This window comes from Parasteatoda tepidariorum, chromosome 1 (assembly GCF_043381705.1).
Source record: "Parasteatoda tepidariorum isolate YZ-2023 chromosome 1, CAS_Ptep_4.0, whole genome shotgun sequence".
Taxonomy (NCBI): Eukaryota; Metazoa; Arthropoda; class Arachnida; order Araneae; family Theridiidae; genus Parasteatoda; species Parasteatoda tepidariorum.
In genome coordinates this window covers 18,932,112-18,957,684 of record NC_092204.1, presented here as the reverse complement: position 1 = coordinate 18,957,684, position 25,573 = coordinate 18,932,112, and the positions used below count along the sequence as shown (strand labels likewise).

Sequence of the window (25,573 nt, the reverse complement as noted above, 5' to 3'; positions counted from 1 at the left end):
GTCTGTAATTCAAAGGAGATGTACTGATAATGTATATCTGGGTTTAATCTGGGTTTGTGATTTGTTAAAACTATTTAATTATGGCATGTTAATTGTGATACGTCAATACTAAAATTGCTGCCAACCCTAGAAAATGCTTTTAGACAGGCTGCACTAACCTCAGTGATTGCTATTTATTCATTATAGAAGATCGATTAGAAAGAACAGTTTATGCCCATTTTTAACACGTTGAATGCACTGGGGGTCAGCGGTGACTAGCGAAGCCAAGATTATTAAAAACACATAATTCGAGTACATTTTTAATTTTTTTATATTCCTATCGTTACTAAAATAGTTTGAAGAAATTAATGCAATATAGAACACACAAAAATAGTTTTGTTTATGTGATACACAGAGATGCCAACTTGCTCAGGACAACGAATAAATATTTTCAAGTGGTAGTTTATTAATTGTGATTCTTGGCTTAATAAATTCAATTTAGTAGATTCATATACACCACTATTTCTAAACAATTCGTAGGTTTATACAGTTCACCACTTTTTTCAGATAGGGGAGAGGGGGGCACATGTGAACAAATTTTTATATTTCTTCACTTTTCAAAAAATATCATCAATTTTTCGTAGTAAAAAAGTCCATTTCTTTAAATAGTATTTTCTTTGTCTTGTGGAATTTTTTGAGATTTTTCAATAAAATATTTCTTTACTTTATAATATTTTAGAAAAATGACTTCAATTGTTCACATGTGCCCCTATTGGGGGCACATGTGAACAGGCCTGGGGCACATATGAACAAGATTAAAAACACAAAGCAATCATCATATTTCAAAGAAAAAAAATCTTTAATATAACAGATATAGATACGCATTATACTGAGGGGGTTGTAGCTTACTATGTGAATTTAAATTGTACAACAGTACTGTCAATAAGAAAATAATTTTTCAGCTGTACAATAATTTATCCGTAATTGGGTTTTTCGCAACTTCATGTTCCACGGGTGTTGTAATGGGCCTTTTTCTTTCTTCTCTAATACTCTTTCATTTTTTTTTTTTCATTTTTTCTATCTTTTCATTTGTAGCTTTAACAATTCTATTTTCTCAGGTGTATCAGTTAATATGCGTGATGCGCGATCAACCATTTAATAAAAAAAAAATTTTTTAAAGGAAAAATTAATAAATTAATTATGGAAAATTAAATAATGATAATTTTAAATGCATACATATTTTTTAAACTTATAATATCATGAGGATAATAATCTTAATACTATGTAGGGGCACTTGTGAACTGTTCACATCTGCCCCAGATGTTTTGTTCACAAGTGCCCCCATCATCCTTCTTAAACCTAACTTGAAAAATAAAGAACTTTTAATTGAGTAAAAAAAAAGAATAATTGTCATAAGCTTACCTGAATGTTCATATAATGATCTGCAATAGTTAATTTTAGTTTATTAGTTGATTCATATTATGCTTTCACTTGGAGAAGCGAGCGATTATAATATATGCAACACCAGCTGATACAAAGAAATTGTCAGAATAGACCAACAAAATGTCTCATTGCTCTGAAAGTTTTTCAGAGAGGTAGGACTAGTACTGCCATCAATTGAAAATTTTTTGAGATTTTTTATTTCAAATCATATTGGTAAAACATACCATGTTCACATGTGCCCCCTGTTCACATGTGCCCCCCTCTCCCCTATGTCAAACTAGCATAAGCTTATTCTCTTATGACCTGAGAACATAGGACAACATAGACTCGACGAATCAGTGAGTGTGACGAATCAGTGAGTGACTCATTAAAAATTAGTCCCCCCCAAGGGGTGTAATAAGAGTGTCTACCATCTCAAACAAAAATTTTCTTTCAAGGGATCTGTTAATTACCACTTTTTTCTAAAGAACTAGTTCCAATTCCTCAATATCAGATTCGCCAGAAAAATCGAGTTATATCATTTGACCCGAAAATCATCGAATTTATAATAAAGACTACGTAAACTTTCGTGACCGGCAGACTCCCTAGTTGTTACATAGTATATATAGGCATCGCTGTGTACGAATCCGTTTTTTCTCAGAATCAGCTTTTCAAACCGTTCTTCATTCGTGATCTCCTTTAAAGTTAACTTTTTCTTAAAAGTTCATGAAAATGATCATTTTGTTTATAAATATATAATGATTATAATGCGCTTTTAATAAATAAATAAAATAAATTTTAATAAATGCGCTTTTAATAAATACGTTAATAATAGCGAAATAAAAGTACAACTGGATTTTAATCAATATTCACATTCTATTTACTTTTACAACGACAATATATATATCATGTTTTTAACTGCGCTGCAGGCCTTCACCTCTTAATCTACCCCAAAGAAGAGGATTTGTATTCTTTTAATGCCATAGAAATAACAAAAACTATTCAAGCACACCATGAAATATGATTCAATAGAGGATACGACACCAACCAACCAACCAACGACAATATATAAATTATTTTGCATACGTAAACGTTAAAATTTTATATTCGAAAATATACACATTTAACTATTTATCTTTCCGTAACTGTGAAATCCTATGGGAAAACCGTCAAAACTGGTATTGAGTAAAGATGAAATTGTGTTAAATATATAGGCCAGCCAGCTACTGTGCTTTATGAAATATATATTATAGCGTGGTAAACATTTAAAAACCAAAGTTTTTTTGAATTTTTAGTTTTTTTGACTACATTTTAAAGGCCTCACCATGATGGAGCTAGAACAAAGTGGCGTTACAGATGAACTTTTATATGTTGTGGTGTGGAAAATAAGTTTAAATGAATAAAAAATAATTCAAACATGAATTTAACTACTACTAGAATAAATTTTAACAAAAAGTGTAAAAAGTTGGCAGCCCTGAATATATATACTTCTGTATTTAATGTTCAACTCTGAATCAGATAGAAGTTAAACTTCCACTGTATTTTTTACATTCCTTTAAAGGTTTAAAATAAGTGTCAGACATAATAAAAGTTGGCAGCCCTGATTATACATACTTTTGTATTTAATGTTCAACTCTTAATCAGATAGAAATTAAACTTCCACTGTATTTTTTACATTCCTTTAAAGGTTCTAAATACGTGCCAGACATAAAATATCAAAATAAAATAGTTATCCAAACTGGTAGAAACAAGGGAGCGCACTTATTTAAACTAAGCTTGAAATTCGATAAACTACTGCTTCTTGAAAGAACATTTATATTAAATCAATGCGGATGTTGTTTGTTTAATTTAATTACTTCTGAACGAAAGAATGTTTTGTTTTCTCCGAGCAAAGGATTAAAAGCTAAAGATAGTCGTATTACGTTAGCCTTTCATATAAGATTATTTAGAACTCAGATAGGAATTATTCCTTAAAAGTTTACTAGCAATGAAAGGAATTAGGAAATAGGATAATTGATTTCGAAATACACTTGACTTTTTGGGCGGGAAAAATTTGCATTTAATTTCCGTTGCTCGTTAATGAAAAGTAATTAAACTCTCTTAAAGTTATCATCTTAATGAGGTCCCCTTCAAAGATTAAAAGGTTAACGAACTAAAATGCGAAAACTTCACTTTACGAACCCGGTTCTGTTATCCTTTACTCGAAATACTTTAAGACCCGCAGGCCCTTCTTAGATGATCGATAAGGACTTCCTAATCAAGCTATTAGCCATGCAGATTTCATTTTAATTTTCAAAAAGGCCCTTCACTTTAAAATATTTCTTCCTTTCAAGGAAAATTTGTGAAACTGTTAGCGACTTAAATGTTACAAAGTAAATAAATGAGCTTCTTTAGTCTAAAGATTCAAAATATATTTTCAAAGTTTTCAATCTCAATTTCGATGACGCAAAATTATTTCGGTAGGCACGATTTGGTATTATTTACTTTCTAGAGAAAAGGTAGTGGAACATATCAGCATCTGATAACAAACGACATTAGAGCCTTTAAATATAAAATGTATTCTTTTACATAACATAGAAAAGTATCAACAGTGTGTTCATCGTTGGCAAAGTCTCACGAAGTGAAGTCAATGCTTGTTTCGAATGTTTTGAAATTTATCGTCACTTAAACATTTTAGAAGTCTTGCGTTTCTCCTGTACGGCTGCCAACTTGTTACTTAGAAAGAGTTTACAAAATGATAGTAAAATAGCATTTTCGAAAAGTTAACCCTTCACTGGATCCCTTTGCATATCTGCAAAGCTACAGTTTGAATTGGAATTTCTCACTAGGATTTTTTAAAATTCACTCAAGTGAAGTACTAAGAGTCGCTATTTCGCTTTCACGTTGGAAGTGATTCAAAAAGGTGAAAATCCATATCAATTTATGATTCGGTGCTTTAAGATTTATTGTCTTATGTGTCATTTTCAAGGGAGTGACAATTGTATATCTATGAATATAAACCTGTGCATTCTTTATAAACTCGTACAGTAAAACAAAAATTAAACTGTTGTTGTTTTTATGAAACTTGGACAGCTAAATACACCAGCCATTGGCCTTTTCCAAAAAATTAAACTAAACGGGAAGTACAGTTTCGAAAAAAAAATCTGTAGCTTTCCGAACGAAACCAATTTTAGATCTAAAACCAGGGTTGAAAACGAGACGGAAAAAAAAGAAAGGCTGGTAGTAAAACCATTTCAGTTATAGCTAGTTTTCGGGAAGAGTTTACTTATTCTTTTTTTAAACTATTCAACAATACATGCTTTATCTTGGAAAAGGAGCAGTTTTATATATATATGCTTAAAGCATAAAATAAATCTTGATAGTTACAAATATTTTATTTTTCTTGAAGAAAATGACAGAATGAAATGTTTTTCGTACCAGTTTTGCTCTTTTCCGTCTTGCTATATAAGAGCTTTCAGCCCACACCCGAATTAAGCAAGATCAAGTACTTCATACCCTCCAACTTATGAGAATTTTGAAAATAATTCTTTCTAGTGGTAGCGAACCAAAGTAGAAATTTTTAAAGCAAATGGATCTCTCATAAAACTTTTATCAGAACTTAAGAATCTAGCCATATGGCCTGNTGAAAAGGAGCAGTTTTATATATATGCTTAAAGTATAAAATAAATCTTGATAGTTACAAATATTTTATTTTTCTTGAAGAAAATGACAGAATGAAATGTTTTTCGTACCAGTTTTTGCTCTTTTCCGTCTTGCTATATAAGAGCTTTCAGCCATGTCTAAAACCCCCACACCCGAATTAGGCAAGATCAAGTACTTGTACAAATGCACCAAAAAATTTGGACCCTAGCGTTATTCTTAAATTTTAAATATGGAATGGGTTATTCCCACTCTTAAACCATAAACCTATTAACTAATATGTCTCATCTACTTACAGTTGAATTACTGATTTGAAATAGTAAGTAAAATACTTTTTTATTTTGAAACTTTTAAAAACTAGAATTGAATAAAATAAAATCATAAATGCTTCCACGAATAATAAAAATCGTTTTTAACGATCGTACAAACTAGTAGACATTCATCTACGTCCCCTATGTAATTCGACAAAATAAGTTTCATACAAAATGTTCAATCAGAATTTTGTTACGACATAGTAAGAATGTACTTGTATCACCCTTTGTAATGAAATTATAAAATAGTGGTACGTCTTAATTATTAAAATATCTATTACTTTATGAGATTCGCTAGGGTCAAGTAAGCAGTGTTAATCTACTTGAAGATTAAAACATAAGTGGCCAAAGCGTGAAAAATACGTTAAAATAATAAAGGGGAAAAGAGAAGAAAAAAAGAGAACTTTCAGTTCTTCAGTTATTTTGTGAGGCTCGAATTTATGTATTGCCGAACTTTCATTCTCGATTTTCTATCCTTCGTTGAACAAACGACCCAATTTCGGGTTTACGATTACTAATGTTGAACTCCGTAGCTTTGAACCCAATGCAGAAGACAAAGAAACTCCTGGATCAAATATTAGGAAACATTTGCCTCCATAGAGGATTTTTGATTAAACTAACTCGCATTTGCGTTGCATAAAAAGAAAAACCACGAAAACCCACTGAGGATACTTTACGTCAGGTCTGTAATCAGTGCAAGCCGGATGCGGAATTTGAATCGACCGGTCATCGCTATGATTCGAACCCGGGTCATCTGATTGGAAGGCGAAAGCTCTATCCCCTGAGCCACCACGGCTCTGCCGAGATTTAAGTACTTCTTACTATTTAGCATATTTGATATTTCTTGAAGAACGTTTTAATCATATATTATTGCTAATTCAAGTAAGCAAAAATTCGCCATCTTGCGAATCTATGACGTAGCATTTCGAAAAAGATTCTTTAGTCAAGCAATACCTATCGAACAACCGCAGTTTCTTGTTCTTTTTTCTTTCACTTATCTCCTATGTCTCTGCAATTTTGCTGATTCTTTTAACTCTCAGTGTTAAATAATTTTTAAGAGTTATTAAAATTTATTTTAAATCTGTCGATTAATAAAATTAATCTAAATAAAACTTTTAAGCATATTGATAATGATTTTATGTTTTAACGTACAAATTTACTGCTGTTAAAGATAAAAAATTAATCATAATTAAAACATAAATATGGCGCAAGAAATATATATTTTCACATTCAAATTTATTTTAATGGAAAAAAAACCTTCTAACTATTAGAGATTTTACTGTGAGAGATTAAGGTTTTAAGGTATTTTTTTATAGAAAAAAACCTTATACCTATTATAACATGAATATGATTTTTGTTTTATATTTATAAACCATCATTTCGTTGAGAGACAAAGCCATCAATAAGTCAAAAGAAATTCCTTAACCGAATAATTAATTCATGTAAGTCACCCTTAAAACCTTTTTGCTTTACGCACTGATATATTTGATAAATTTATTGTTGTAAAAGATTATATGCTAATCTTTCTTCAAAAATAAATATGCTTAATGTTGGATGCGTCGAAATTCCCGTTTCTGTGTGAGACTAATCTATTAGAGAGATTTCTATGTCATTTAAAGAAAATATTTATCTAAATGAACTTGGTGGTGGAAAAAAAAAACCCAACTGATTATCATCAAGCTATTCAGGCACAAATTCATCAAATTAAAAATGATAAAGAATGTGACAAATAACTAAAAATTATTTGATTAAAGAGTACTGAGAATGCAAGTTTGAATATGAATTTAGTTTCTAATTAAAAATTTGCTGTTCCATAATTTGTGTTAAAACTTCAATCCATGTAGTTAAATTTATTTATTTTCACTTTTTCATGTTTTGGTTATTATTTATAATGTGAAGCTAAGATTGCCAAAAAGAATATTAAAAATCAATAAAAAAAAACATTAATTTGCATTTTTAGTCGCTTAAAAGCCTGCTTTTATATAGATTTATGAAATGTAAATTTCCTGCATTACTTTTACAACTATACTGAAGTTTAACATTTTCACTTCAAAGTATCATGAGTGCATTATTTTTTTGTACATTAATGCAAATAATTCTTATAACGGTAATATTACATAATCAGAAAGAATTATTAATTAACACTTGTCATACTTTCACAACATTATACGAAGTGTTCTTTAAAATAAATTTACTATCTTAGATGTCTTAAATTAAAAAAGTACTAAAAAGCATAAAATTGAGTTAGTTATAGCAATGTCATTTTACGGTAATTGTCGATTCATCAGTATTGTGTACATGTCATTGCTTTTGTAATAGTTTCGTAATAAATTTACTATTGTATGTGTTATAAATTAAAAAAAGTAATATATAATTTAAGTAAAAAAAATTAATTCTTGTTGTATCACTAACAAGAAAACATAATGTTAAGATTGTTGTAGCTATGTTATTTTATACTTTATCGGTAACATTTGATTTATATGTATTGTGTATACATAATTGCTTTTGTAATAACAAAAATTTAACACTTATACTGATACATGTAAATAATTTAATGGAAAAAACAAAAACTATTTACTAAAGAAAGCCATAATAATATATTTCTTACCTGGAATGATTTCTGCGTTCGTAAATGCCATCCAAATCACCAAACAATAAAGGCAATGAATTGATTGTTGACACATTTTTGTATCAAATCAAGAACAATGTGTTCTCTACCACGAAATTTCTAACCGTTTGAAGAAACCATGATGACTTTTCACGAGAATAATGTTATCTCGCTTAGCACACTATTTTAAATCCATACAAATACGTCCTTGATTGATTTAGCATTTGTTTATGAATCATTGTCTTGATGCGAAAATAATCTATCTTTGTGATGCAAATTTCAATTTATAGAAAATTTTCATGTAACTTTGTCACAGGAGTGAAAAAAAATACTTTTTGGATTATCTTACAAAGTTTCTAGAACCTTTTATTAAATAAAAACATTCCTTTGGAAAAAATGACTAATCTTCATTCATTACAAACCTGGGTCTTAAAATGTTATAGGGTAGGTAAAAAATTTATTGTTCATTGTTAGATATAGTTTGAATTGAGAGAGAGATCGTGGTTTTTTTTTTTAAAGTTTAATTTGATAAAATTGTATTGTAATAATTTAAATATTTTGGCGTGACATATATTCCAAAATGATTTCGAATTGTACAAAGTTTTACGCTTAACATCAGATTACGAACGCTTCACATAAAAATATAACTGACATTCAAATTTATAAACTGTTGCTCATACTTAAATTAATATAAAATCCAATTTTTATTTAACTAGATTAACTCCTTTGGAACAGTCTGTATCCTGAAACCAGTACAAAAAACAGTCTGTATTCCGAAAACGTGCAAAAAACAGTCTGTATCCCGAATATAAAAATTACAACACTCAATGGATGATTGTAAATCACATCAGTTGATGCCAAATGTGAATAAGCGCCTGTTTGGCGTACTTTTCCCCTCTATCACTGTCTTTGGAGTGAAGTCGAATTTAAAGGCGGAGAAACGCGCGGCAATCTTTACTACTTGTGCGCATGTGCTAATGACGTCAACAAAACAGTGAGTGGACTATCTCATTCATTGGGCGAATATCGTAGGAAAATCATGTGAAGAAGACAACATTTTTCTCAACATTTACAACTTGAAATCAGTTGGATATGTTGTTAAAATCTAAAGATGATACCCATCTCATTAAGTTAACCTAATTTAGTTAAGTTAGTTTTCATATAAATACTGAATAGAAATTATTGCATTGAATTTAAAATACCTTAGAGAACTAGAGAAACTTAGTATATCCAGACATTGGAATCAGTAAATGAATAATAAACCCGAGATGGGCCAAAAGCTGACACAGATAAAAAAATATTTAATATACAAAATTAATATTACATGCTCCTAAAAATGTAAAAAAATAGTAACCAATAAAAAGCAAAAATCAATTAACCCTTTTGAAGGCCGTGGTAAGTATACTTACCACCACGTTTTACCACTTTTAATTTAGGTTCCCATTTTTCAATAACTTCAGCTTTCTTAACCCTTTCGCGCCGACTGTCACAAATACGTGACAGCAAAAAACCGTATCAATCAGGGTAAGAAGATAAAACTGGTAATCAAAGTATTTCTTTAGCAGTTTATTTGTAGGCGGAGTTATAATTTTTTGATTTATTTAATTCACCATTACTTTGTTCAAAATAAAACTATTTAATTATACTTTGAATTAACATTGATTATATATATGATTAAACTAACAATAATTAAAATAAAAGCAAAGTAAGTCTGTCAAATTAGTAACGACTACATTTAAGTTACCGTTTTTTATTTAATTGCAACTTGATTCTGATTTTGTACGAATGCTTTTCTGAATCACCCGTCCCCAAGGGGTTAAAGTGAGTTTGAATAAAATTGGTAACCATTTGTCACTTTTAAAAAACGTATAAAAGTTATAAATTACATAATTCCTTTTGAAGTTTTATGCACTTAAGAAATTTATTTCATAAATAAAGAAAAACAAAAATCAGTAAGTTCCTAATAGGTCATGTTAAATATATTTACCACCACAAAAAAATGACATTTTTATAAACTAAATTAGTTTTTTTAATATCAATTACTGTTCTTAAAACAATTTGAATTCCAAAAATACTTTAATTTACCTTTATTAGAAATAAAGGGCCCGTTAAAGGGTTAAAAAGATTAAATTTTGCGAAATATCCTTACTTATTAATTTCAATAAATTATTAAAAATGAATTATTACAAAATTTTAGTTTTAATCATGCAATATTGATAATACTAATACATTTCGGTAATTACAAATGAATAAATAGATTTAAAAATTGAATAATAACGGAATAAATTTCTGCCACTTTTTTATACTTGAGTCACAAGTTCGAACACCCTGATCGTGATAATACATGCTCCAAAAATATAAAAAGTGGTTGAAATTTAACATTTTTTTCTGTATTTTATTATTCATTTTGAACTACCATCATGCATTAAAGCATCAATGATTTTTTTTTTATGTCGTGTCTATGACATAGCCGAATTAAATGTTTCCATGCGTCTTGGTTATACTGCTTCTGCGATTTGCTTGATATTATCGTCATCAATGACGGCAAGACTCCTATTTCTCTCAGATTAGCACTCATTGCTGGACACTCAAATATGTGGCATGGTGTCAGCTGCGTATCTGGACAATTTTCACAATTCCTGTATGCTTTCCTGCCCTCTCTTGTCGATCTTCATGCCTCTGTGGTGATTGGTTCTCAGCCTGGCTATAGTTTCTGTTGTGGATCCATCTGCATTTATATTACAAATCATGTGTTTCGTTGGAATTTGTTTTTCTCTTAGTTTAGATTTAGCAATTGCATTTTGGATGGAGACATTACAGTCATTAATATTGAGATTTCTGGCACCTTCGGCTAATTTATCTGCATTTTCATTGACTGCATAGAAAGACATAATTTCTATGGTATAGAAAGACAACAACGAATGGAAAGGCATAATTTGTATGAAGTGGGGAATTATATAAGCCTACGAATTATTTCGAAATAGTGGTGGATGAAAATCTACTAAATTGAATTAAATAAACCAAGAATCACAATTGATTAACTACCACTTTAAAATATTTATTTGCTGTCCGGAGCAAGTTGGCATCTCTGTAAATGTCTAACACGTATATGTTTGAAGCCATTCAGTAGAATCTGTAATGATCAAATTAAAATTTTTTAATAATTTAGTGGTAGCTAACATCATGAACGTTTCCTTAATTAACTTTTGGTACAAAAGTGGTAGCAAAACTGATATAAATTTTTTCGATATTTTAAACTGCAAACTAATTTTTTAATTTGAATGAAACAAATTAGGGCAAAACTTTTGTTGGGATTATGCTTGCAATTATCAAATAAAAACTTGATTTAGTTATTTCTCAGCAATTTTGAGAAACTTAAGCCACGTTTAAATTATTCTTTCCTGGTTGTAATAATTTGATCTATATGTATTATGGAGTGGTTGACAGTTAAATGAAAAACAAAGCTTTCAGAAATTTTAGTAACATGCTAAGAACCCTTGCTAAGAAAAGTTCAGGATAGAAGAAAATCCTTGAGAAGACTAGGGCCTAGGCCTGGCTGTGGCATTAATATATATATAAATATAGATATNATAAATATGCTTTTAATACTGATAAAATATATTTTTGCATAAGGATAGATAATGCAATATTAAAAGTAATAATAAACTTTTTAATAAAACAAAATTTTCTCTTCATTTTGTTTCTTGTTCAAAAATTAACCTTTTATTTTTTTTATAGTTGTGACAGTTGACAAAGGGGTTTCAGACAGGACAATTTAAATTGTGGATTAATCAATTCTGTCCTAAACCTTACCAACTCTAATATATATATATTTATATATATATAGCATAATAGAGAGAAAAAGAAAAGAAAGATAACAGAAAAAATTAGGAAAATTAATAAGTCTTATTGTCTACTACAATCTTACTTTCGTTTTTATTTTGTTTCCGTTTTTAATTTGTTTTTCTAATTTCGTTTAGTTGGACGTTGTTCTCTGAGCCTATTTTTTTGAATCTGAATAGTGATAATAATTTAGAGCCGGGAAAAATAGGTGCAAAACAAACAAATCATGTTCCTCTTTTAAATAATTATTTATTTTTCAAAAATTATTAAAATCGTATAATTAAATAGTATCAACATTATTAATTATAATTTTAAATTATCCAGTTTAATATTACTACCTTGCGCACCATTTTCGGGCCAACCCAAGGAAACTAACAAATGAAACGCGCTTCAGTAACTGCAGTAAGAACGCACCACCAACGCTACTGTTTTCATATTTTGTATTCTGGCAATCTTATTACGAAGATATTTTAAATCATTCTTGAAAGATTCCGGTACGTTTAAGTTCGTTTAGATTCGCTACTCGCTTTATGGATTTCATTTTGTATTTTGTTCTGTATTTTCTTTAAATTTTATTTCCTGTTTTTTGATTAATATGTTTTATGTCGTCGATATTTTTTACTTAATGTGTTCTATTTTCGTTTCAATTGCTTTGGGTGCTCCTCACGCTATTGTATTGATATACTTTAGTTTGGCTATATTGATACAATATTAGAAAGCACTCCTTTTTGCGGATATAGTCGTGTGAGCTGATGAAAATATTCTATCTTTTCTTTATTTTGTTTTCCTGATTTTTAATAATTTTTTTTACATTCATAAATGTAATGAAACCCCGAGTTTACGTTTTCCGTCGGACTAGTGTTAGATATGTGGCAAAACGTAAAAAAATATAAGCATATTTTTCAAAAAAATGACACTTAAAGGAAAACTATTAGCAAAAATGTGTAAGCTTCACCTGTTTTTTGTTTTTACATACAATTTCATCAATATCCTTCTCAAAACTTACTATTGTTCACAAATTGGCTTTTTGATTTACATTTGCAAATATTGTTTCAGAGTTTTTATGCTTTGAAACTCTTGATCAGTTGTGGGTATATCCCCCGATATTTTTTACTCATTTTTATCACTTAATTCAGATATAAATCAGATATTTAAGGAATTAAAAAGTAATGACGATGTATGCTGCAGCGATATACGCGTCATAGACTTCAAAACTATTTCAACCACGCAATTTTACTCAGAAGAACCGATGTTCCAGTTTATGCATTTCAGTCGTTTTGTAGTAGGAATGATAGTTAGGAATGAGGGCCGGGATAGCCTGGTTGGTAGGGCACTGGGCCCATGTCCAAATGGTCGTGGGTTCGATCCCTGCCGGCCGAAGACTCTCCGTGTAGTAAATAGTGACTGATGCACGTTAAATCTGTCGAGTGTCAAAGTCTCCTCCATGTTCCCATAACAAATCAATACCTCTGGGGGTAATGAATTGGAGATTGATCGTTCTCTGATTCAGGTCAAAATTACGATCTGTGGATGAATGAATGGATGTGTGAATGGGTTCATCCTATAAACGGGTGTTACGTATGGGTGTGGCAGAGGTCGAATTCTTGACCATAGATGGCGCCACTGGAAAACAAGAACAATCGCACCCCCTCTGCCTTCATGGCATACGCCAACAACAACAACAACAACAGTTAGAAATAAAATTCAGAGCTTCCAGAAAATTTTTCGCCTTATGAACATCTTGCAAGACACCGATATAAGGTAAAAAGAGAAAAGATTACCTAACCAGTTGTTTGCTGTAACGTTCTTTAAATTATTGGATTACATACCTGCCAACTCTTCTGGATTTTCCGGAAGATTTTGTTTTCATATTTAAAGTGGTAGTAAATATATACTATTTTTTCTTTTATAAACTTANGCATGGGTGTGGCAGAAGTCGAATTCTTGACCATAGATGGCGCCACTGGAAAATAGGAACAATCGCACCCCCTCTGCCTTAATGGCATACGTCAACAACAAAAACAACAGTTAGAAATAGAATTCAGAGCTTCCAGAAAATTTTTCGTCTCATGAACATCTTGCAAGACACCGAAATAAGGTAAAAAGAAAAAAGAGAAAAGATTACCTAACCAGTTGTTTGCTGTGACGTTCTTTAAATTGTTGGATTGTTTCAAGATTCAAAGATTGAAGTTAGCTGGAAAATATTCCACGCGCCAATTCAAACTGTTTTGCTTTAACAATTAAAGTTTACATTCGTCCTTTAACCACCTTTCCGTTGCTTTGTAGAGAAAAAACAACATCTCATCCCACCACCATTCAGATTTTGACTCAGGGGAGAAATCCCCTCTGACAGACAAAAGGACAATGGGATTGAATAGAGAGAATGTCAGAACAGTTTCAAATAGCTAATAATCAAGTCTTTCGTATTTAAAAAAAATAGAAAGAAAGAACTCGAAAAAAGTTTGTAGGAGATTTGTAGGGAAAAAAGTAATTTTGATTTATTAGAAAAAATTATAAATTCAAAATAAAGAGCAAATATGGAAAATAATATAATAAAGAAAAAGAGAAAAATTTATAAAAATATTTTTTTTTAAAATTATTTAAGAAAGAAAACATATGTATTAAAATACCTGAAAACAAAATAAGGAAAACTTATAATCTCGTCAGCAGGTCACGCGATTATATCCGCAAAAACGAGTTCTTACTTACATTGTATTAATATAACTAAGGCAAACTGGGAGCATCCAGAAAAATTGAAACAAAAATAGAACATATTAAGTAAAAAAATATACGAAATAAAGCATATCAAGCAAAAAAATAGAAAATAAAATGCAAGAAAATACTGAATAAAATTCAAAATGTAATCCATAAAGCGAGTAGCAAATTCAAATGAACTTACAAGTTCCGGAATCTTTCAAAAAACGATTTAAAATTTTTACTTAATAAGTTTGTCAGATTTCAGTACACTAAAATGAAATGGAAGCATAGAAGAGGTTAGAAGAGTAAATAGAGGGGTCTCTTTATGGCGCGTTTTTACTACAGTACTGAAGCGCGTTTGATTTGTTAGTTACCTTAGATTGGCCCGAAAATGGATATGAGCAAGGTAATAATTTTATACTGGATTATAATTAATAAGGCTAATACTTAATTTATATATATTTTTATACTTTTAATATGTCTAACATTTTGACATCAGCAATTACACTTCGGGATCGTTATTAGTTGCTCGAGTTGAATGCGAGATCCTTATAAGAACACACATGTTTATAGTCATTGATGAGAAACGTCATTTCTTTCAACCAATCAGGAGTATTCCAATCAGTATCGAAACTAAAGTTAAAGTTTATAAGAAATATGTTTATTCTTCCATATTTACTATTTTCTCAGTTATTGAATGTTCGAAATGAAATAATTTTACATTTTTTTTTTACATTGTTTATAAATGTTTTTTCTTGATGGTAAGTCAATCTGAAAAATGCCGTTTTTATCCAGGAATTTTAATTAACTGCAAGAAATATCCAATTAAACGGGAATTTTCAAACAAATTTTTTTTCTTCTGAAATCATGTCTGCCAACTTTTATGCATTTGGCGTAAAATTTTATTTTTATATTTAAGGTGGTAGTAAATATATACTATATTTTCTTCTTTAAACTTAATTTTGAAATGAGTAGAATTGAACCCTACCGAAGAGAATTGAACCCTACCGAAGAGCGAATGGTGGCTGTTAGAACCACTTTCATGCAAATACGAGAACTAGGTGTTGATTACCAGTTAGGGACAAAAGGATCCATTGTCAACGTACCCAATGACTTGCACAAGACCGTAGACTGTCCTCCACGCAATATAAATGATTATTTCACTATTTATGTAGACTTGAAAAAAAGCCAAGCTCTTAAATCATATTTCATGTATGAAATCTGAATCCGAAAGGGGTGTATGATGCAGCTTACTATCTCCTTCAAACACCACTGTACCGATTGGCTATTCAGTCATCAAAAGAATTTACACAGAGCTACATTCAAATGTGTCTGCGAAATTGTGTACCGAGCAGTTCAGGATTAGCAGTTGAAGATGACCAAGATGAAAACGCAAAAAAAAAAATTGCTTTTCCAAAAAAAATTAGACTGCAACCAATGGGTTACCTGTGACTGCCTCACGGCGCTTAAATGTTTCTTTTTTACATTTAATTTGCTTTCCTTACCTGACTATGACTATAGACGCAAGGATAGCTTTAGTGCATATTGCATTGATGATTCTTATCAATTTAATAATTCTTGATTTTAAAAATTCTTAATATAAATTATAATATTTACGTACTGGTAGATAAAAACAAGTATTTCATAATTTGATTTTTAAATTCATTCAATTGCTAAATGCAAGAAAGCCATTTTTTAATAGTATTTTCAAATTCTATATTTTTTTCTTTACAGTGGAAAAACTATTCGCCAATACTTTCTATAAAATGCAATTTTATTCGTCAAATTTACGATTTTGTCGCATTTGGCGAGATGGCGAATGCTTAGCTCTGACCAGGGGTGAAAGCGAGACGGAAAAGAGAAAAGGCTGGTAGTAAAACCATTTCAGTTATAGCTAGTTTTTGGCAGAAGTTTACTTAATATTTTTTTAAACTATTCAGGAATGTCTATTTTATCTTGGAAAAGAAGCAGATTTATATATATGTGAATACTATAAAAGAAATCTTGATAGTTACAGATATTTCATTTTTTTCGAAAAAAATACTGGAATGAAATGTTTTACGTACCANTTGCAATTTGTGATCCGTCCTTAGCAATTGTCCAGCAGTGTACTATAAAAGAAATCTTGATAGTTACAGATATTTTATTTTTCTCGAAGAAATTGCTGTAATAAAATGCCTTTCGTACCAGTTTTTCCTCTTTTCCGTCTTGCTATATAAGGGCTTTCAGCCATGGCTCTGACCTGAATAAGCAATGTTTAATAGTATACGTACCTGCCAATTTTTACGCATTTGGCGTATTTTGTAAATAGAGTAAATAATTTATCTTTATCTTCAATTTGTTTCCTTTATTACGTATCAACTTGGCGATTTATTTTTATGTATAACCCAGGCTTGATTTCTTGATTTTCAATTATTGTTCATTCTGAACGCAGCACCTCCCTTCCCTTCCACCACATACTCTTCAACAGGGGTGAAAGCGAGACGGAAAAGAGGAAAGGCTGGTAGTAAAACCATTTCAGTTATAGCTAGTTTTGGGGAGGAGTTTACTTATTCTTTTTTTAAATTTTTCAACAATATCTACTTTATCTTGGAAAAGAAGCAGTTTTATATATATGCCAGAATTATAAAAGAAATCTTGATNTGGGCTGACCGGAATCGTCAAGGATCTCATTCAAATTTTGCACACTCATTCAACTTCACAAAGAGATCGACCACGTGTATCAAGTCTTGATGATAGTTACAGATATTTCATTTTTTTCGAAAAAAAAATGCTGGAATGAAATGTTTTACGTACCAGGTTTTTCTCTTTTCCGTCTTGCTATATAAGGGCTTTCACCCATGCTCTTCAATTTAGATTAAAGAGCAGATGTCCATCCCTGGATGGGTACTCTGAAAAACTTGATTAGTTAGTTAGCATTTGGCGTAAAATTGTATTTCTATCTTTAAAGTGGTAGTAAAATGTATGCTTTCTATATATTCTCTGCATTTATAAATTTAATTTATAATCTTTATGACCACCACTACTTTAGAAAAATTAAGCATATATCTTTATCTGTCACAGCAATCAGCACTCATTTAGGCCTCAGATGCCCAGTTCTACAACAACGATTGTATAAGTTCCCTTTTTGTCATAGTGTTAAATTTGGATTATTAAGGCAAATAACATGAAACAAATAGCTTTCAATTAAAGTTGTTAGCTATGCGTCTTGATTAAATTCAACAATTATACATTGCGAACAGGTCAGTATCTTCTTATAATAAAAATTCCGACCAATAAGTTTATTTTTCTTTAATTCATTATTAGAATGCATACCCATAACGTTTGCGGAAACAATTACTGAAATTTTATTATTACTATGCTGATTTTATTACTATGCTTTTTTTAATTATTATTATGACTTATTTATTACTATGCTGACAGGTAAGGAATCGTTCCCTCTGTTTTTTCACTTAATCGACTGCGATTCAAACTGATATATTAAAAGTTTAACTGTGTTTTTTTGCTAGTTCTATTTCTGAAGTGCAATCCTTAAACAAGCAATCCTTATAACTTCAAAACTATAAATCTGTCAAATTAAACTCATTCAAATCTCTATAAAAAATTTTCATATGAAAATATACCTTACATGATCAGATAGCCCTCAGTTAGATAAATAAAAAGTGTTCATGAATTATGTCAAAAGTAGTAATTTTTATACATAAAAACACATCTTTCAAATTATTCGTTTGATAGACTTGTGTATTTTTGAATTTGATTTGGTATGGAAAAAAATGCATAGGAAATAATGTTACATTTATTTAGATAGCAATATCAACTAAATAGATATCAATAGATAAATAGATATCTATAAGCAAATAAATATATAGTAAATAGATTTACCCACACATTTGAACATTTTTTACATAAAATGCATATAACTTCTGAACTATTAGTTCAGTCTATGAAACGATAGTTAAATTAAATGAATTAAGCTTTGACTGACTTCCCCATCCACCATACTTTCCTGATCTGGCACTTGGCGACTATTGGCTCATTATAGACCTTAAAAAAGGCTCCAGGGAAAGAAATTCGTCTCAAATGAAGAAGTTAATGCTGATACTGGAGCCTGTTTTAATAGCAGAGACAAATCGATATCTTTTCTTTAGCGTTTTCTCTAGCATTTTTCTAGCGTTCTACTAAAACATCAGAGACTTTTTTAGTACTAAAAAACCATCACAAAGTTAGAGGAGCGTTGTAATAAATGTATCACTCTTAAAGCGGTGTATGTTGTCGAATAAAGTCGAATTTCTAAAAAATAAAATAGTTAACCGGAGACTTTTTGAGTGATGTGTTATGTCATCGTTCTTTTTTCTTCTTAAAATTATCCCATTCTAGAACACTAAATTTAATCTATTTTTAAATTAGAATATTTTTAATAACTTTTTAATAACTAAAAAAACCCTTATACGTGTAATTCAAATTAAGATAGATTGATGATTTCAAAATTGAATGAAACAATTTATAGATGTTTGAGAAGAAATAGGTAAGAATTCATGCACAGTCAGTCTTCAAAAAATAAGAAAATTTAGCATAAAGTAATTTCTATTAAAAAAAAAGTAACTAATAGAAAAAAACTTATTTTGAAATCATTTAAAAAATGCATTAATAAAAAGTAGTCATTGGAAAAATTAAATATTATGAAACACCATCATTAAATTTTAATAACTTACATAATTAAAATTTAAAAGCAAGCTAATTTATAAGACATTTTAATTTTCCATTATTACAACCAAGTCTTTTTTTGTTTTTTAAATAGTTCAAAGGAAAAAAAATGTCTTTTTAATGGACGTTTTCGTTTACCAATAAAAGAAAAATCTCAAGAACTCTTAAGAGAATTTGGAACGAAAGAGGAAGAGAAAATGGGTTTTTAATTATTCCCTCTCCCTTAGAACTATTCTTCTTAAGTTTTTTCTTCTAATCTTTAACTGAATTAGCGTTCTAGCAACCAATTAAACCTAATGACCGCAGAAAGAACAATAAATAAATTTACCAAGACCATCCTATTATCATTAAATATGATTATTACAAGGTTGGAAATTGCAAATAACATCGTCTGCAAAATAAAAGATGCCACTTCTAAGAAACATATACGTTAAATTTAATAGACGGAACGTGCAGGAGCAAACGATAGTGCGAAATTGTAGTTTTATTGGTGCCTTAAAACCAAACGATTTTTTTTGTTTCATTTTAATAAGATTCCGCATGTATTTACAGAGTAAAGAAATTATCTTTTAAAGCGTCTCCACTTATTTTTTTCTATTACTGGGTGGCAAGGGAATTTAATGATGTTCGGAATAAAAGATAAAACAGTGAAATGCTTTACATATTCATGAGCCCTTATCATTATTCATTTGCCTCAAGTTTGTTATGATGCATAAGTTGATTGTGGTTCGCACTTGCCGATAATCAGAGTTGTATCCTTTTGGGATTTATTAGAGGTTCTAGAAAAATAACTTTGAACTCCTAAATCGAATAGTAGTTTTTAATTTCTTTTCATTCGATATCTTTGTTTATTTTTGTGTTAGAACTTTGAAATTTATTTTTAAGACTTTTTATATGGAAATATATTTTATTTTATACTTTTCGACTCGCTACTGGCAACGATTGCCTCTCCGAGCATTTATATCGTATAAAAATTCTTTCAAGTTCTCTCTGCCAATTGTGCAACATTCGTGAAGAAATAAATTGAGTCATTGCCCGGCACTGGATACGGGACATTTGTGGGAGAAATACTGGAGAACTCGGCACAAGATGAACGATTTATAGACATATTGCAGTTTCAGTTTTGTTACTGTTATCTCTGTTTTTCGTTCTAATTTTTTTGTTTGTTTTTCTGTCTACACTTGTCTCTTAATCTGCTATTAGAAATTAAAAAAAGAATTTTATTTTATATCCGTCCTTGAACAGCAGACTCATTTTTTGACAGTAAATGTTTAACTCCGTAGTTTTGTAATTTAGAATCAGAAGACAAGGGTACTCTTGGATAAAGCATGGGGGCAAACTGAACTCCATTAAAGACTTTTTAATGGAACTAACACACGTTTGCGCTACATTTAGAAGCGCCGAAACCCATCCACGAAGCTGGAATTTGAGAAGATTCAAATCAAGCAACTGAGCAGTCATAAGCATGGAAAAGTAGCTCTAATTAAAAAAAAAAAGCATCAACTGAATAGCAGCATCTACTGATGAAAACAACACGTCTAAATAAAGCGTGAATTATATCCATTTAGACATGTCTTTTCAAGTACCAAAAAGAAACTTTAAACCATGTGTTTCTTGGGTGTTATCCCTTAAATCATTATTTAATTTAGTTTAATTTCTTTCGTATCTTCAAACTACAAATTAAAGTTTACAATTGGTTATTAATTATCTAGTTTATAATTATCTAAATTAATTATTATCTATATCATCTGGTTTAGGAACATATTTTTAACATACTTGGTTATTTGTGCCATTTGTCTGTGTCCTTCTTGAAAGTGTTATAACATAGAAATTAGAAAATATCCCAATTTTTAGGTTACTCAGGGTTTGGGTTTTGTTACGTTTGGCATTAATTNTAAATCGAATAGTAATTTTTAATTTCTTTTCATTCGATATCTTTGTTTATTTTTTTGTTAGAACTTTGAAATTTATTTTTAAGGCTTTTTATATGGAAATATATTTTATTTTATACTTTTCGACTCGCTACTGGAAAAGTAGCTCTAATAAAAAAAGCACCAACTGAATAGCATCATCTACTTATGAAAACAAGACGCCTAAATAAAGCGTGAATTATTTCCATTTAGACATGCCTTTTCAAGTACCAAAAAGAAACTTTAAACCATGTGTTTCTTGGGTGATATCCTTTAAATCATTATTTAATTTAGTTTAATTTCTTTCGTATCTTCAAACTATAAATTAAAGTTTACAATTGGTAATTAATTATCTAGTTTATAATTATCTAAATTAATTGTTACATAAATCATCTGGTTTAGGAACATATTTTTAACATACTTGGTTATTTGTGCCATTTGTCTGTGTCCTTCTTGAAAGTGTTATAACATAGAAATTAGAAAATATCCTAATTTTTAGGTTACTCAGGGTTTGGGTTTTGTTACGTTTGGCATTAATTCATGAAGTAGAGTCATTTGATGCAACGAGATATCTCGTCATAAAAGGAGACAGAAATGGTTATCATTCTGATGCTAATCTTTCTCTCTCGTAAATGAAAATTACTTTATTTTTTTCGAGCGTGTTTTACTTTTGTCAGAAAAATCAAAAAGAAAATATTTTTTTCTCCAATGAAATTTCTATTTTCTTTGACTCTCTGAAGAAAATAGAAATTTATCAAATCGAATAAAAATATTTGAAATAATATTGAGAATCGAGGAGGAAAAACTTCTGTTTGAGAATTTCAGACAAGATGGAAAATGATACAAAATCAAAACTGCAAGGAGCTAAAGAATTTTCTCTGTGACAACATACAAATACATTACAAGATATACAGAGCTGCCAGCGACTACTTTTTGCAAAATATTTTATATAGTAATAAACAATTAAAATCTGAATTTTTGTTAATTTTACCTGAACTTTAAAAGCTCACGACTCAAGATGTAGAACAAAGATGGGTTGCATATTAACTTTTAAATCATTTATGTGTAGTGGTGTAAAAAAAAGTTTCAATCGAATTTACGGTACAAAGAATAATGCATTAAAATATGAACTTAGTTTAGTAATTTTCCTCAATAGTAGAAAGTTGGCAGCTTTGGACATAGGCAATAATCTCTTCTAACTGGAGTTAAAAATTACAATATCTGTTAATTTTTAGTTTATTTTATAACCATTGTAGAACAGCAGACCTAATTTTGGGTTTACGACTACTAATGTTCAACTCCGTAGCCTTGTAATTTTGAACCCGATGCAAAAGAAGTGGGAACTCCTGGATCAAGTACTGTATGAAATTTCTCTTCGTGGAAGACTTTTTTTGATATAACTACCCTGCATTTGCGTTACATGGAGAGGAAAACGACGAAAGTCTCCCACGGTTAGACTGTGGGCAGGAGGACTTTAACCCATGATCAGTCTACCACTGAGAATATTTTGAGTCAGCACTGTGATCGGTGCGAGCCGGTTAATTTTTGTTAGCACGTTGAATGCCGTGGGGGTCGCCGGTGACTGCCACTGAGTTTGTTCGTAGTGCCACGGGGGTCACCAGTGACCGGTTAAGCAAAGACTATTCGAAACACATAATTCGAGTTAATTTTTAATTTTTTTTTAATATTATTATCGTTACTAAAATGGCTTGAAGAAATTAATGCAATTCAGAACACACAAAAATAGTTTTATTTATATACACCGAGATGTCAACTTGCTCCGGACAGCGAATAAATATTTTAAAGTGGTAGTTTATTAATTATGATTCTTGGTTTAATAAATTCAATTTAGTAGATTTTCATCCACCACTATTTCTAAACAATTCGTAGGTATATATAATTCACCACTTTTACCAGATATGTCATGCTAAACCTTTCAAAAAACTAGCTTAATCTGTTTAATATTTGCAAATTTAGCCTGTAATAATTTATCGTTTGGCCAGATGGGCAAGCAATGTAAAATTAACGTGGCATTCAACGCGTTAATAGAGACAAATTGTTTTACAACTAGGAAATAATTTTTTATTCTGTGTGAGTTTTTTGAACGGATTGTAGAAATTTTCGTTCGCCGTTTACAAATCTGCACTTGGATTCTCTCGACAAGTTACATGTCCTCACTTTTTTGTTACGTAGGACGTGGCAGGAAGAAGGCGATAATAAAATTCAGTTTTTGCGATACCAGGGATGCTAACTGCTCCGCTTTCTGGAATAGTTTTAACAAAATGGTAGCAAATAATACAGTAAAATGCGTTAGAGACAGTTACACTTACTTTTTATGGAGTAACCAATTGATTGATGCCATAAAGTTGCATTTTATATGATATTTTCAATTTTTGATATTTAGTGGTGTAAAAAAGTACTTAAAAGGAAAAATACTAAACTAAAAGTAACTTAAATTTCGCTACCATTAGAAAATAAGAATGCTTCGCTACCATTAGAAATTTTAAAAGCGGAGCAAATTGGCATCTCTGCGATACGTTAATTATTACCTTTAAGCTTGTAGCTATTTATAGGAACAATTTTATTTGAATATTTAGAGTGGTAGTAATTTTATATGTCTTGGCATAAGCTTATTGAGGAGGCCAAGGGCCCATCCTGGGCTGTCGTGCCAATGAGAAGAAGAAGAAGTAATTTTATGGCTTAGCCTTTTAATTTTGATATACTTTATTTAATTTGGAATGAGTTTGCCCGCCACTGCATGTCAACAACTTAAACATATATGTAAACATAATATTTAAATTCGAGCAAAATTTAAATTAAAATGTTTTCCTTAAGTTGTTATTAGGCTATCGTTTTAAGCATTCTGAGAAACTGAAGCTTTAAGATTGGCAACTGGTTTTTGCCTTAAGTGTTGCTTTCAAAAGAACAAATAAGTGTGTATGTATATATAACTTGTACTTCAGACTTCTTTATACACTTGTACATTCAGGCAAGAGGAACATTTCCGTATCGTGATCTGCCACGCCAATTACAATCGCCAAGACGCCAAATTGATTTTAAACGGGAAAATTAAAATTAAAAAAAAAAACATGTAGCGGTTCGTTTGGGGGTGGCTAAGAGTTATACTCTTCGAGTTGGTCCCTTTCTGCGCCTTTTTTTTTTTTCGTTTTTCGCGGGGGCACTGCCAGAAAGTTGACAAGACTTAGTGATTATCTTATCACAGATCATGATATAGAAATCTCATCCAGATAAAAAAATAAACGAAACTAAAAAATCAGTTTGTGAAATTCTAGCTTTTGGAACAGAACTAATTTCAGATTTTAAATTCTAACAAGCAATTTAGGTGAGATTAAGACTCATATAAGATTTAGAATTTTGTAACAGAGTCTAAGTTTTTAAATCGATTTTTTTCGGAGGTTCCATTTGTAACTTTTATACATAATTTAAAAATAGCATATAAAATTCGTTTAACAATCAACCAGTTTATTTTTAAATTTTTTTATTATAATAAATTGAAGTTAATTTAATAACATAAGGTTATCTTCTTCAATGTAAATTATATAAGCAGCTGTGCTGCATATGAATCACTTAATAACATAAAATTGTACTCGCAGTTGGGCTATTTTCTGGGAAATTTATTTGTTGGCTGACAGATTGTAATTTATCATTTCTTTATTGAAAAAAAAGAGTGCTATCTGCCGTAATTCTGGATGTATCATGGTGTTGTCTTTTTCTACCTTTGATACCTGTTACATAACTAATAAAAGGCTTAAAAGCCGAATTTTGTAATGAACACATACGCCTGCATGTGCGTGCATAACTATAAATAGAATTAAGATTAAAACAAATCTATCCCATTACCTGCCCTCGCCCCCATATATCTATGCAACTTCATAGCAGTGATCTAGTGGGGACTCTTTTTAAGAGTGGGTGTAATTATCCTTATTCTTACAAGCTTCACTATTTAATTCGCTACCAATTTATTAAAAACTTTTTCAGAAAGCGGAACAGTTGGTATCCCTGCAAGACAAGCCTGATTTACCCTGGAAAAGATAAAACGATGGTAGTATTTTATATTTAGTTTGTTTTCGAAAGGATTGAATGAGCCCCGGATGCTGTTGTCGCCTGCAATTAAGGCAAAGGGGATGCGATTTTTTATTTTTATTTTATAACCGTCGTTGAACAGCCGACCCAATTTCATGGGTTTACGACTACTTACGTTCAACTCCGTAGCCTTGTAATTTTGAACCAATCCAGAAGACAAGGAAACTTCTGGATCAGCACCCCCAGAGGTATTGATTTGTTGTGGGAACATGGAGGACTTTGAGACTCGACAGATTTAACGTGCATCAGTCACCATTTACTACACGGGGAGTCTTCGGCCGGCGAGGATCGAACCCACGACCTCTTGGATATGGGCCCAGCGCCGTACCGACCAGGCTATCCCGGCCCCTAAGGGG

At 30.5% G+C, this 25,573-nt stretch overlaps 1 protein-coding gene across 1 annotated transcript in view; it reads right to left on the bottom strand.

Moving 5' to 3' along the window:
* The window catches only part of LOC107436823 (tyrosine-protein kinase transmembrane receptor Ror2-like), a 204,475-nt gene extending 195,599 nt beyond the window's left edge, over nt 1-8,876 (bottom strand). The window contains exon 1 of the mRNA XM_071177421.1: nt 7,960-8,876. Within this exon, the coding sequence (XP_071033522.1) occupies nt 7,960-8,035 (76 nt within the window). The 5' untranslated portion in view covers nt 8,036-8,876. The remainder of the gene's footprint in view (nt 1-7,959) is intronic.
* Nucleotides 8,877-25,573: the final 16,697 nt, after the last annotated feature.